The sequence below is a fragment of the Acanthochromis polyacanthus genome, chromosome 23 (assembly GCF_021347895.1).
Source record: "Acanthochromis polyacanthus isolate Apoly-LR-REF ecotype Palm Island chromosome 23, KAUST_Apoly_ChrSc, whole genome shotgun sequence".
Taxonomy (NCBI): Eukaryota; Metazoa; Chordata; class Actinopteri; family Pomacentridae; genus Acanthochromis; species Acanthochromis polyacanthus.
The window spans coordinates 14,545,882-14,559,159 of NC_067135.1; the positions used below are offsets into that span (position 1 = coordinate 14,545,882).

General features: G+C 38.9%; 2 protein-coding genes, 1 long non-coding RNA gene and 1 other non-coding gene across 4 annotated transcripts in view; 1 reads left to right on the top strand and 3 right to left on the bottom strand.

Annotated features, from left to right (window-relative positions):
* The window catches only part of LOC127532303 (uncharacterized), a 26,074-nt gene extending 22,333 nt beyond the window's left edge, over positions 1-3,741 (bottom strand). Inside the window, exon 1 of the long non-coding RNA XR_007939683.1 lies at positions 2,416-3,741. This is a non-coding gene — a long non-coding RNA (uncharacterized LOC127532303). The remainder of the gene's footprint in view (positions 1-2,415) is intronic.
* ankrd53 (ankyrin repeat domain 53) lies at positions 2,110-6,473 on the top strand. The gene is given in 6 exon segments (XM_022218021.2): positions 2,110-2,543; positions 3,737-3,933; positions 4,238-4,402; positions 4,506-4,626; positions 4,937-4,988; positions 4,991-6,473. Coding segments are annotated over 6 exon segments (1,095 nt in total). The 5' UTR covers positions 2,110-2,489; the 3' UTR covers positions 5,497-6,473.
* A 692-nt stretch (positions 6,474-7,165) lies between these two features.
* On the bottom strand, positions 7,166-13,061 carry tex261 (testis expressed 261). Its single transcript, XM_022218020.2, has 6 exons — positions 12,875-13,061; positions 10,075-10,154; positions 9,832-9,985; positions 9,309-9,376; positions 9,084-9,186; positions 7,166-8,681 (listed from the first exon to the last, which is right to left on the bottom strand). Exons 1-6 carry the CDS (start codon positions 12,942-12,944, stop codon positions 8,566-8,568), a joined length of 591 nt encoding a protein of 196 aa, XP_022073712.1. The 5' UTR covers positions 12,945-13,061; the 3' UTR covers positions 7,166-8,565.
* On the bottom strand, positions 8,848-8,920 carry trnak-cuu (transfer RNA lysine (anticodon CUU)). The gene has a single exon. It is a non-coding gene; the product is annotated as a tRNA-Lys (tRNA).
* Positions 13,062-13,278: the final 217 nt, after the last annotated feature.

Sequence of the window (13,278 nt, forward strand, 5' to 3'; positions counted from 1 at the left end):
TGAACTTCTGAATAATATGAGTCACTGTTGTCACAGGAACTTCAAGCTGTTTAGAGATGGTCTTATAGCCTTTACCTTTAAGATGTTTGTCCATAATTTTTTTTCGGATGTCCTGGGACAATTCTCTCCTTCGCTTTCTGTTGTCCATGTTCAGTGTGGTACACACCTTTTCACCAAACAGCAGGGTGACTACTTGTCTCCCTTTAAATAGGCAGACTGACTGATTATGAGTTTGGAAACACCTGTGATGTCAATTAAATGACACACCTGAGTTAATCATGTCACTCTGGTCAAATAGTTTTCAATCTTTTATAGAGGTACCATCATTTTTGTCCAGGCCTGTTTCATTAGTTTGTTTTTTTAAACAATTATGTTAATCAACAATTCAAAAGTGATGGCTGATTTTGATTATTTAATTTTCAATAAATTTTTATTTATTGTTACTTTTGTGAGTTTCAAGTGATTTCAGTGAGAATTGTGGGTTTTTCCTTCTTTAACTGAGGGGTACCAACAATTTTGTCCACGTGTGTAAACCTTTCTCACTTTCCACTTACACTACTGATGAACATATCTTCTTTTTCAATGTTTTTTGTTTATTTGTATTATTTCCTACATTGTAGAATAATACTTTTTTGTTTACAACATAATTCCACATGTATTCTGTTATAGTTTTGATGTCTTCAGTATTAATCTACAATGTACAAAATGATTAAACAAAAAACACTGAATGAGAAGGTGTGTACAATTTTTTTGACTGGCAGCATACATGAAAAGAAGACAAAGCGGTCCATTCATTAGGCCACAGCATAGAAACTAGTACTTTCCTGAAGAAAAATTCTATCCAGATTAACAGTGATGAAGATTTTGAAGAACAGCATATAAATGTTTCTAGCAGTGTTACAGGAATGTTATTGTGCGGGTCCAGTAAATGTGAGCCTCAGAGAAAATAATAAGTAATGGCAACCAAGTATATTTAGTCAAGTTAAGTCACTATTATTAATGTGGCACAAAAAATACAGTCGATGTTGAGCCACTATACATTACAAGTTTAAATAAAAATATGAAATATGTCCCAATTATTTTTTTATTTTCCATTTTTGCCATTATCCAGTTTCTGAGTCATGCACTTGTCAATACCTGACACCAATCTTCACTCCCAGTAGACTAACATCAGTACCTGTTTGCACCACCAGGTGGAACTTCATACTGTTTGCCACTATGGCAATTTCAGAAGATGGTCATTTAACATAGGGGCAGTTCCATATCGGCAAGCTGAGAGCTATGATTGGTGTGTAGCAACGGGCCACCACCGCAAAGATTTTTGTGACTTAATGGTCTCCAGTCAGAGTTTATCATATTAAAACAAGTTGATATCAATGGCAGATATATTCGGAAACAAACTTTGGGACCCACATCACTGACATAACAGCAATATCAGCCCAGAACAGATGACCACTATGCTTATTTTGTGTCATTAATTAATTATTTAATCATTTCTGTCAAAAATGCCTTCATCTCAAAGATTTGGATCAGGACATCTCCAGTTAAGATTGCACAATATTATATATAGAATATACACTTAGCTAAATGTAATCATTTAGTATAAGACCCTACAATATTATCTACAAAAATACAAGGTTATCTCAATAAATTTAATATTAAAGTGAAGACCCTACTATACTATTTATTGTATAGATTTCCCTGAGTAATTAAAAAAGCTTAAGTCCCTGTTTACTCGAGAACAGTTATGAGGTAGCTTTATATCCAAGCCTTTACTTTTCATGCTATTTTACGCCTCTATTCCACTACAATTAAGACAGATTGTTGTTTATTCTAATTTATTTCACATTTATTGTTTTTTACAAGTTATGCATACACATATAAATATATGCTTAGCTTACTTAATATAACTTCATTAAGGAATACCCAGTATATTACATAGTTAAATGAGCAGTTAACTCTGTGTACGACTGTAGACGTAAAATGCTACTTATTCAATAGATAGTAAAACAGTTTAGCACGTTACTGAGTTTTTTTTTTTTAATTAATTTTTATTTTCCCGCAGGGCCTGTGACAGACTTGTAAAGAAGGGTTCATTTCCTGGTTACCTCATTTCCATGACAACCCAGGAAGCTGTCAACAAAACCAGAAATGCTGAACGCGAAGGATGTAAGAAAACGTTTAATAATATTTAAAGCTTAAAGGTTGTTTTTATAAGTCTAAACTCATCCTGTACACTGGTTGAGCTAGCACGCTGGCGTGCCAAAGAACCGTAGTGAACTTTTCATGGAAGACAGAAGTTGTGACGAACTTCGCCGTGGGCTAAACTTTTCACGGCAGTAACGACGACGTTTTTAAAACATATGTGAAAGTTCTGCCTAAAACCTCTCGCGTAAAGTTAAATTCATAGCTTACCATTTAAAACCGCAGTTTCTTTATGGTTAAATGTTGCAGGAAAAAAATCGCGTCGAGCTCCGTCGGGCCGCCAGATGTTCCCAGATATCTGTACAGAAAGCCCAGAGAAGCTGCACGTGGACAGAAAGGTGGGTTAGAACATGGCAGTGTGCTGCTGACACTATGGGAAACTGCTCTGGCTCTTTATTTATGAAGCCAATGTCAAAATACTTTGTGCGTAAATCAGTTTCATAATAAAAGCCTCACTTGCTGTTTGCTTGGATTTTATTTTTATTTTCCTAAGCTGCAGGCCAAAGCTGGATGTTAATATTGTAGGTGGACAAGTCAGAAAGCCTAAGCATTGAAAAGTAACTAATTAGAATTATTCAATCACTGTGCCTAAGTATAATTTTCAGTTACAGGTTACCTGAGCAACGAAAATATTTCTATTTTTTGCTACTCCATTACAGCTAAGAGGCAAATATTGTACTTTTTACTCCACTACATTTACCTGACACCTTTAGTTACTTTGCCGATTTTATTTAATAATAAAAATAATGAAAGAATAAATAATGATGTAATAATATAGTTGAACTTTGTCGATCATTGACACAGCAGAGGAACCACATAAACCACCTTTACCAGCTCCAGCATCACTCCAATAATATGAGAAGCATTGTTCTACTTATATATTTTTACAGAAGTACAAATTAAAATGCATGGATTTTACTCATAACAGAGTGCTGCCACATTGCATGAATGCTGCTTTTACTTACATACGGTATCTGAGTACATCTTCTACCCCTGTGTGTTACCTTGTGGACATGTCAGCCTCACAAACAGTTATTCAGACTTCTAGAATTTCATACATGACCGGAGAGAGACTAAATAAAAGTGATTAAAAATAAAAACGGAAATGAGTATATAAAGTGCAGATACTTCCTTTTTGCTCATTCTAAAATAGGTGTAATCAGCCATAAAGAGTGAAAACACCTGTGTGGGTGTACAGCACACAACTTAATGTAGTTCCTACATGACATCTGCTCATAAAACATCATACTGCCCAGTTCAATTAAGCAGCTGTATCTAAATCAGCAGGTGCAGCTACAGCAACAGCTTCCTGCTTCAGTCACTTTGATGCATGTGATGAAAATGGAGAAACACGGGGCATCACTATTCTTATTAATTACGCCTGTGTTTTTCCTGCAGAAGCATCAAAATGCCTGCCATGTAAAAGGACAATCGGGCATCACCTCTGTCCTCTCACTCACCTCTGAAGGGACACGTTTTAACAGTAGAAACAGAAAACAGAGGAGTGTTGAGAGTACACTTTGTCCCCTAGGGTCTGTCAGCATTTCATGTGGCCTGCCTTAATGGCCAGCTGACCTCTGTTCGGCTCCTGGTGGACTCCAAGCTGACGTGTATCAACAGCCGTGACTCCAAAGGTCGTCTTCCTCTTCACATGGTCCTGACCTCCAAGAGCTCCGACACTTCCGCCTGCCTCAGATACCTGGTGGAGCACAAGGCTGATGTCAACGCGTAGGAGCATTTCATATTGTTTTATGCTACTTCGGGTTAGTTTCTAAGTTTTCTCAGTTGGATCCAGAATGGTGAATGATTCAGCTGTGGCATGCTTTATCAAACTCCTATTACCCAAGTGAAGCGCTTTTAAAATGGATGCTTGGAATAGAGAGTGTAAACAATACTGCAGAGTGCAAAAGTACTTGTTTTGATTACAATGAAATGATGGTGAAAGTTACAAAGGATAATGATTGCAATGACGATTATGATGGCAACAGTGATGATGATGGAGCTGAAAAGACTGTTTTTTTTTTATAACCAGTACCAACGACTCAGGCCAGACCCCACTGCACCTGGCCGCCTCTGAGGGCCTCCTCGACTGTGTGGAGATCCTCGTGGAGGCCGGAGCAGATGTGTTGGTCCAGGACAACATAGGACTCATACCTCTGGACTTTGCCCGCATCTGGTGCCACAGGAAGGTAGCAAGGTATCAAACTGATGGAACAGTTCAAGCCTAAATGTAAGCTCAGTTAAACAGCTACAGTTAAAATGGACAGATTTTTGTTAAAATAGACTTATTGTGTGTCCAGGTATCTGAAAAGCTGCATGTGGCACACAGAAAAGAAGAAGGAAATGGAGGAGAGAAAGCGTGCCCAAGTCTTGCACAGGGATCTTGTGGATTTGACTAAGCAGGATAAACTCAACAAAAAGGTTAGTTTGTATGATGTGAAACCTGATTCTGTCAGCATGTTCAGATGATGTAAAGGTTATGATGCCACAGCTGACCAGGATCAGAAGAGCATTCACTTAGCAACACACCGACATGAAGTCTGCTAATGACAAATAGTTAAATAAATAAACTACAAAATATATAGTAAGAAACTTAATACTGCTATACAAGTGTTTATCTGGGTGGTATCTGAAGGCAGCATGTTTAGCTTTGTTTTTATGCAACAAAGACATTTGAAGCGCATTATAAAGACACAGATTTTACACCATCTACATCCTGCTTCATTTTCAGACACTTATCAGTGAGAAGACGGCAGAGTGGGCAAGCAAGAAAGGTTTGCCCCCCCAAAGGATTTCTCCCCCAGGACTCAGGTGACCAAGTATCACACTCAGTGCCTCTTACCACAGAAGAGCAGCTCTAATCCAAAACAACCCACAGGTCTGTGTAAGCCTGGACACCCTCAACAGGACGGGAGCACCACCACTAGGCAACCTGTAGCCTCATCACCCGGACCCTGGACCATCTTCACGGGCCTCCAGCCAGAGAAACCCCCCACAGTGCCCGACCTTCGGGACACTGTCACAATAAGAAGGGACAACAGCAGCAGGCTACTTCAGTATACCACCAAGTGGGACAACACACCTCGCCCGACTCCTAAGCTGCCTCAGGATGTCCTTGACAGAGTGCTGTTCCCCAGAGCCTTCCCTTCCAGGATCGCCTCCCCTCAGCAATTTCAGCCACAGAACATCGCAGAGGTCTCGCATCGAGGGCGCCCTCAGGGGCAGAGAACCTCTCCATGGACGGAGGTGGCTTGGCATCTGGCTGAGGTGCTGGAGTCTGGACGCTACTGACCTCCAAATCTGTACTGATGGGGCTTCTACTGGACCTCAAACTGGCGGATAGGTGTAGAGAAAATGCATTAAAACTCAACTGGTAGTCAGATAATCTGAAATGTTTTCATTTTTTATATGTAAAATGCATTCGTAGTTTTAACCCTCGTGTTGTCCTGCGGGTCAAAATTAGCCCATTTTAAATTTTAAAAATGTGGAAAAAAATATATTTTCACACTGAAACTTCAGATGTCCACATTTTCAACAGTTTTGAGAAATTTTTTAACATCTTTTTGGTGGAAAAAAATAAATGTAAAAAAAATGTTTAATAACATTTAGAAAAAAATTCGCTGGATTTTGGGAGATTTTTTGTGAATGTTCTTAAAGAAAATAGAAGTTTTACTGATGTATATGCAATCATTTTAGATATTTTCAGGATTTTTTAAAAAGATTTGCTCATTTTGTAAAGATATACAAGAATTTTCTTGCCAAATTTGGGGGATTTCTTTATATATAAAACTTTTAAAGGGAAACTTTTAAGGAATTATTGGAATTTTATTCCTGAAACTTTTGCAAATTTTCAGAAATTTAAGGAATTTTTTTCCCTTTAATGTTTGATTTTTTTCCAGACAAGGAAACTATATTTTTTGGTGCCAGTAAATGAAGACAGCAGGAGGGTTAAAAAAAAAAAAAAAAAGTAGGAAAACTATGTATAAATGAATCAGATGTCTAATTGTCTTATCAAGAGTTTTAGCACATATAAAATATTAAAACTTCCCTTTCAAAATATCCATCAACCTTTGCTCAAAGTGACAAATGAATTAGAATGTCTACCTTGCCTGCTCCACCCACTTAAATTACAGTTTACATCCATGTCACCAATATATGGAGTGAAGACTTTGACATGTTTAGGTTCATTGAGAGAAAAAACATCAGGGTAAAATTCCATGTCTGTATTCACATACCTGGCCAATAAAGCCGATTCTGATACAACACAAGCTGTAGCCATGACCACAAATGAATCTTCAAAGTGGAGGTCACTGCAAAAACACGATCTATCCTAAAACATGATAGCTTCACATACATCTACAGTCCAGCGCATAGAAAATCTTCAATCACCACAGTTTCAAGGGGCAAACAAAACCAGTATCACCAGTTCAGTATCTGACAAAACGGAAGATACGGCCAAAAACACAGTGACCTCTGACCACCAAATAGTAATAAAATCACACTTTAGTATTTAAGTGGATGTTTGTTCCAGATGTAAGGAAATTCCTCCAGGTGTTCTCGTTTCTCCAGAAGCTGCACCTACAAAAGCAGGGTGAACAGAGGGGTGAGCGAAAGGTGAGAAAACCTCAGTGAACTGGGTCACCTGTCACAGATATATCCGTGCACTTTTACTGATCTCCCCCAGGGAACTGAATCAGGCTCCAGGTGAGGGCTTGTCAACAGCATGCGAGTGTGAACTAAAGCTGGGCCTGTCAGCTGAAGATGCATATGTGTGTGTGCTTGGGTTTTTATTTTTTTGTCTTTTCCTTGACTTCATGAAGCACTTCACACCTCAGTGGGGGTCAAAGTACACCCTGCATTAACCTGGTGTAACTTATGTGACGTGACCAAACCACACGAGACATTGAAAACATGTCAGTTCAATAGTCTAACACACACACACACACACACACAGAGAAAATCCTTCATACATAAATTTTAATCGTGACAGGCTGCATTAACCAGATTTAATTGGAAATGAAGAAGATCAGTAGCTCTATTTTTGCCTTCATTTCCTTGAAACACCAATCTGCGAAAAGACCCATTTAATCCAGGACTTATTTCAACAAAATCTTTTATTACACAGTTGTGTGCCTACGATGAATCACACTGAGTAATTGGTAAAAAGGATTTCAGCCTCCTCTATGCGTCTTTCATAAAAGCACTTTGAGCAGCCCCCCCCCCAAACACCAATAAGCTTTAAAAAAAAAAAAAACTCATTGCACAGATTTGATCTTCAGAAGTGTTTACATGTGTAGCTCATGTCGGGTTTTCTCTTGGATCAATGTACAAAGAAATCAATTTGTTATTCCTATGAATTCTTACAAACAGCCCAAAAAAAAAAAAAAAAAACCACAGGCGAGTCGCACACTACCGTGCTGGTGATTAATGAACGTGTAGAAGCAGGTCAAAACAACAGAAATCCCACATAGCACCACCCTTTTAAGGCTCAATGCCAATGATCCACATTAGAAAAGATCCCTAAGAATTACAAGTAAGCCTTCGTAAGCGTCTTTATTTACCACTTTTTCAGTGATGTGATCCAGGAGGCCACACAGCATTAGAACCATGTCACGCATTGTAGAGAACGGGACATCTTTCCAGACTCGGTACACCTTTTCGGATTACCCTTTCTCATTTGAAGTTATCCTATTAGGTGCTTTTGTAGTGACCTGTGACATTTCTCCCATTGAAACACTTTCCATCTTATCCACTATTTTGTCCAAGATCATTTCACACCATAGCCCAAGTGTGGACTGCAGGAGTTCACCATAAAGTACCTTTAAGATGTCTCAGTCATCTCTAACCCATCCTGCTTGCATTTTGTCTTAAGTGCTACTTTGTGTACTGAACCAGATGACGAGTGAGACCTACAACACACGAATGACAAAGATGTTATCGGGTAGTGATTTATCTGTCCAAGTTGAAACTTACAGGTATTTGGTGGTTGTTAATTTCAAACCCTGCGCATACATATTTTAATACTAAAGCTTAAAAAATGGAGTCCAACATGACGATAAGAAAGCATCGCGCTACAGACAAGATCCCCACAACGAGGTCTCCAGTAGGTGTTGTTGGCAGTCAGTACAGACAGACGAACATGTCCTGTGTAAACTTGTTGGCTCGTCCAGCAGGAAGCTCTGATCTGTTTATTGGTCCATCCTTTTTTTGTGTGCTTTTCCTCCCCTTTGTCGACCACTGCTTCGTTTTAGTCCCGTCCAGAAACAATTTCCACTGTCCTTCCTGCTTCCCCTTGATCTCCAACACATACATACTCACAAACCCCTGAACCCTTGAGGCTGCACCCCGAGTCCGAGCTCCTCAGTACATTTTCTGTCGGCTGGGCAGCACTGCCTCCTTGAGGAAAGAGAACACAAGGAGGATCCCAGACCTCTTTCCCCTTTTGCCCTTGGTGAAGTAATTAGACACGACATCATCTTTAAAAAAACAAAAAAACAAAAGAAGAACAAAAGGGTAATCATCATTAATTAGACAATCTCAGTGACTGACGACTCTGGACTTAAATTTCATATTTCACAAGAAAACAGGAAATACATGTAAACACTTGAGGTGTACTTTAGAAAGTGACAAAGAAGAACTAAGCGCCCAACGTGGGGCTCGAACCCACGACCCTGAGATTAAGAGTCTCATGCTCTACCGACTGAGCTAGCCGGGCTACTTTTAACACATGAGCTCAACTTGTTAAAGACAGCGTGGCATGGAGACTCAGATTTCATGAACATGACTGATATGTCCGATTGAGAAAACAACATCTGAAGCTTGTGCCTGCTGCATACTTAAAACAACACAAAGCTGAAGGAAATCTGTGTGGATCTCACCTCCTTGCTGCATGGTGGATGGAAGCACATTTTCTCCCGCTGACAGAGACACAAAGAAGGCGAAGGGAATCACCCACAGGCAGATGGTGAAGTACGCCAGCACCTAAAACCAGTCAGGAGCAAATTGAAGACGATTAGACGACAAACAAATGATTATGTAAGAAAATCTTTCCCCAATTCACAAAAAGCACTGGACATGGAATCAGAAATGTGATATTAAATTACCTCTGAGAATGGATAATACTCTTGTGCAAAGTACTGAAAGGCCATGTAGTGGTTCACAACCACCAACACTGCAGCATACAGACAAACAGGAAGAAACAAACCAGTAAAAAGCACAGCAGAACAAGAAATAAAGGCATTTCATATGTCAGTGACAAACACTGAGCACTGAATCAACAGCATAACAGGGCTGGAGATAAACTCTTTCAGGGACTCACTGAGCGGGGATAATACTGAGTGACAGCAGCAAACAGCCAAAGAGTAAGCAAATTGAATACACAGTAATACACAACCAGGGTGTAATGAGACCAATAAAGTGTACAAATGACATTGAAATAGCCAAAAGAGACACTGTAATTGACTAATAAGGCAAAAAAAAAATCAAAATGAACCAAAATGAACAAAGGTCCCTTATATGTGCAGTATTAAGCTTGCTCTTGGGAAACTTGTTTAATAAGCAATTAATCCAGCTTTTTTTAACAAATAAAGAGCCAAACGATCCAAAGAAAGTGTCGATTATGCTTACCACAGGAGAGGATAAAGTTTGGGGAGCTCAGCAGTATGTAGGGGAAGGTCTGCAGGAGGCCAAAATATACCAGGTTTGTGAAGAGACCAACTCCCACCATCAACACTGGGAAACCCTCAAAAACATAGAGACCTGCCAGCACGCCTGTCGAGAACTGGACGCATTCAATGAGTGAAACAGCAGCTTGACAATATATCCTTCAAAACATAAGGATAATCACATCTTTCACGTCTGCGTACTCACCAGTATCATGTACTTTATAATTCGACTGGTGGCTACTGTGTATTCTTCTATTAGTTCGGCCAAGTAGTAGAGGCCAGCAGCTGGGTAAAGCAACAAAAACAGACAAATCTTTGTCACTGCTGCTGGAAATCAACATGAATGATATAATAAAAGTCTTTTTACACACACTGGTAAATGTACTATCTTAGAATGCCAATTTTGCTGGAAATCAATTAATATTTAGGGTTCATAAAAAGGAAAGATGAATTGCTAGAAAGATGAGTTTGTTCATCATTTCAGAACACATTTGTGAATGAAACAGTTTATTGCCAGGATAGTGTTATCTACACAGCAGTCAACAAAAGGACTTGGTATTATTTGAAACTAGTTATGCTGTAACATTTTTAGTACCACTACCAAAATAATAGAAAAAGGATCACTCAATACCTTACGTTTTGGAATACAAACTTGTTTTTTTACATCTCTTTGTACTCCTTAAAATGTAGCAGTTTTAAAAAAAAAAAATATATATATATATATATATATATATATATATATATAAATAAAGCAGAACACAAATCTGTAAATATCAAGCAGAGGGAATAAAATAGATAAAAGAATAACTCAAAAAGAGTGAATCACTGGAGATTTTCAAGAGCAACTTTCAGCACTTGACAGTTTTCTAGCTGGAGCTAAGAACAGACAAGCCAGTTCCCTAAATGTACTGAGATTTAATGCCTAACTCAAGCAAACAGCCAAGGCAAAGCAAGAAAGAAAGCATAAATAATACAGTCCACTTGAAGTTAATAAAAACACACCAGCAACACTTGACATGACCTTGTAGCAGATATTGAGCTTGTGTTGAAGGAACGCCAAACATAATCAAAACTGATCAAAGCACGTATCCAGGGACTGCAAGGGACATTTTTTTAGCTGCAAGATGGTAGGAAATGGCTTTGATTGATGTTTACACTTTATATTTGTGACAGGCAGTTCTAAATGTGGACCATTAATTGATAACTACTCATCTATTTCTCACTTTTTGATTAGTAATCTGATCTGCTGTTATAAAAAAGGCTGGAAGTGACAGTCATTTTATTGCAAATCAATCTGTTGGTCATTATTTCTGGTTGCCTCTATCTAAAAACATGGACAAACTCAAGTTTCACATTCAGAGAACCTGAAGTGAAATTGTCAAAGATCTTGTTTTGTCCAACCAACACTCAAAACTGCAACCTGTTTCATGAACATTCTATTATTCACAGAAAAGAAGCAAAATAATCAAATATCAAAGATTGCTGGAAATAAATTTCCTGCTATTGACAAACAGATGACTTAGCGCAGTGATAGTTAGGAAAGCATTTTTTAGAACAATACATCCAGTCTGCAGTTGTAAATATCAAGCAGATCCAAGCTTAATGGTGGATGATTGAAAACAGCGGAAAATTTTTTTTTTCAACCTGGCGATCACAAGCTGATTAATTGATTAACAATAATTAGACTATGTCACAAAGTATCCACATAGCAAGTAAAGAATATACAAAGCATGACAGAAAAACACAGTGAGAGAGCATTAGAGTGCAAAACAACCACATTAAAATTAGACATCACAAAATCTATCAGCAAATAACAGCTAAAGTCAGACAAAAATGTCAGAGAGTGGTGTTAAATAATACATTTTCAAGCTGAGATTTAAAAGAAGTTTCACAGTAAGTCGACATTGTTTTCCTGGGCAGAGGATTCCAGAGAATCAGAAGTGTTATTGCAAAAGGCCTGTCCCCTTTAGTCCTCAATCAAGAATGTGGAACAGAGAACAGACCTCTGGCCGAGTATCTCAAAGTGCAAATGGGGTTGTACAGAGATAAAAGAACAAAGATATACTGGGAGAGTCGGACCATGCACCGCCTTGTCATTAGGGCTGAATATTTAATCTGAAATTACAATACGAATCAAGTAGGAGTGTCTATGAGTGACTGCCACCTGACAGCTGCAGCAGGTCTTACGTGGCCAGGTAACTCACTGACAACGTGGACAAACAGGCTCCTTGCCAAGTTTCCTGTAAAAGCTCTGATTAAATTAACTTAATTGTTCGTACTGCTGGCGACAAGAGGGCTGAGTACTTCTCATAGCCAACTTGTCTGCTGTATTAATACATGTAAACAAACACAAACTTTCCCCAGCTAACGTTGGTAAAACCGAGAGCAGTGCTGTCTTGTTCACATTAGCTTGCATGCCAAGCTTATTTGGCGTTAATTTAGTTAGCCTTTACTGCGTGGTAAATGATATTTGCTGATGAATCGATTGGTCGATTAGTGTGAATAGAGAAACCTTAAAGGGATAAAATAACAGAATAACCGCATATTGCTAGCTAGTTGACACCAATTAGCAAACAAGACATCTAGCCCGAGTTACTCCCTTGTCCCGAGGAAACTACACCGAAATAAGGAAATTCAAAAATACACCCGTGGTACATTTTTTGCTTGTACGTAAATACATGAAAATATGCAACATTGCCATTACTATGAAGTTACAATTAAACATCTTCTCTCCCACAACTTCCTGTACCCGAAGGCTGGCTAGCTAGCTAGCTAGCTAGTAAGCCGGCGAGCTAAAACGCGTAACTTGTTCAGGCACACTTTCTGCTTTTTGTCATTCAACTTTTAACATTTAAATGAGTGCTAAGACATCCTCCGTTTGTGAAACGACGCCCAGTGAACGTCTGTTGATGCAGCTTCATCCGCTGACTTGCTACGCTAGCATTAGCCAGCAAATATTAGCAGCCTACGTTAGCTCTTTGCAGGGATTTCCAGCGAGCACTCACCTATTGCCAGAGTGACGAAGGATATTTGAATCACCAACGACAGCCAGCTCAGTAAATAAATAAACCACATCTCTATGCATATGCAACAACACACGAAGAATACGAAAATAATGCAGAAAACAGCTAGCTGGCTGCTAACTAGCACTGATCAAAGTTCCTCCCCCTCGGTACAAAGTGAGCAGAGCAGTAAAGAAGGGCCTCATCTCCAGGAAGGACGGTTCGTTCTGCCTGTAGCGCCACCTGTGGTCGGAGGGGAAATGCAATAACTGTTAAAGCTCTCCCGGCGCAATAAAACAACCTTTTTTGCTGATTTCTAAAAAGCAGAGTTTGAATGTTTAAGAATAGGATGCTATTTTGGCCAAAAAATAATGTATGGAAAGGTACCAGTCTGAAAAAACATCACA

Excerpts from the sequence above, each read along its gene's own strand:
- tex261 (XM_022218020.2), bottom strand. The coding sequence starts at position 12,944 with ATGTGGTTTATTTATTTACTGAGCTGGCTGTCGTTGGTGATTCAAATA. Across the intron at positions 9,986-10,074 it reads TTATAAAGTACATGATACTG|TTCTCGACAGGCGTGCTGGC; the intron begins GTGAGTACGCAG and ends GAATGCGTCCAG. Across the intron at positions 9,187-9,308 it reads AGTATTATCCATTCTCAGAG|GTGCTGGCGTACTTCACCAT; the intron begins GTAATTTAATAT and ends GACTGGTTTTAG.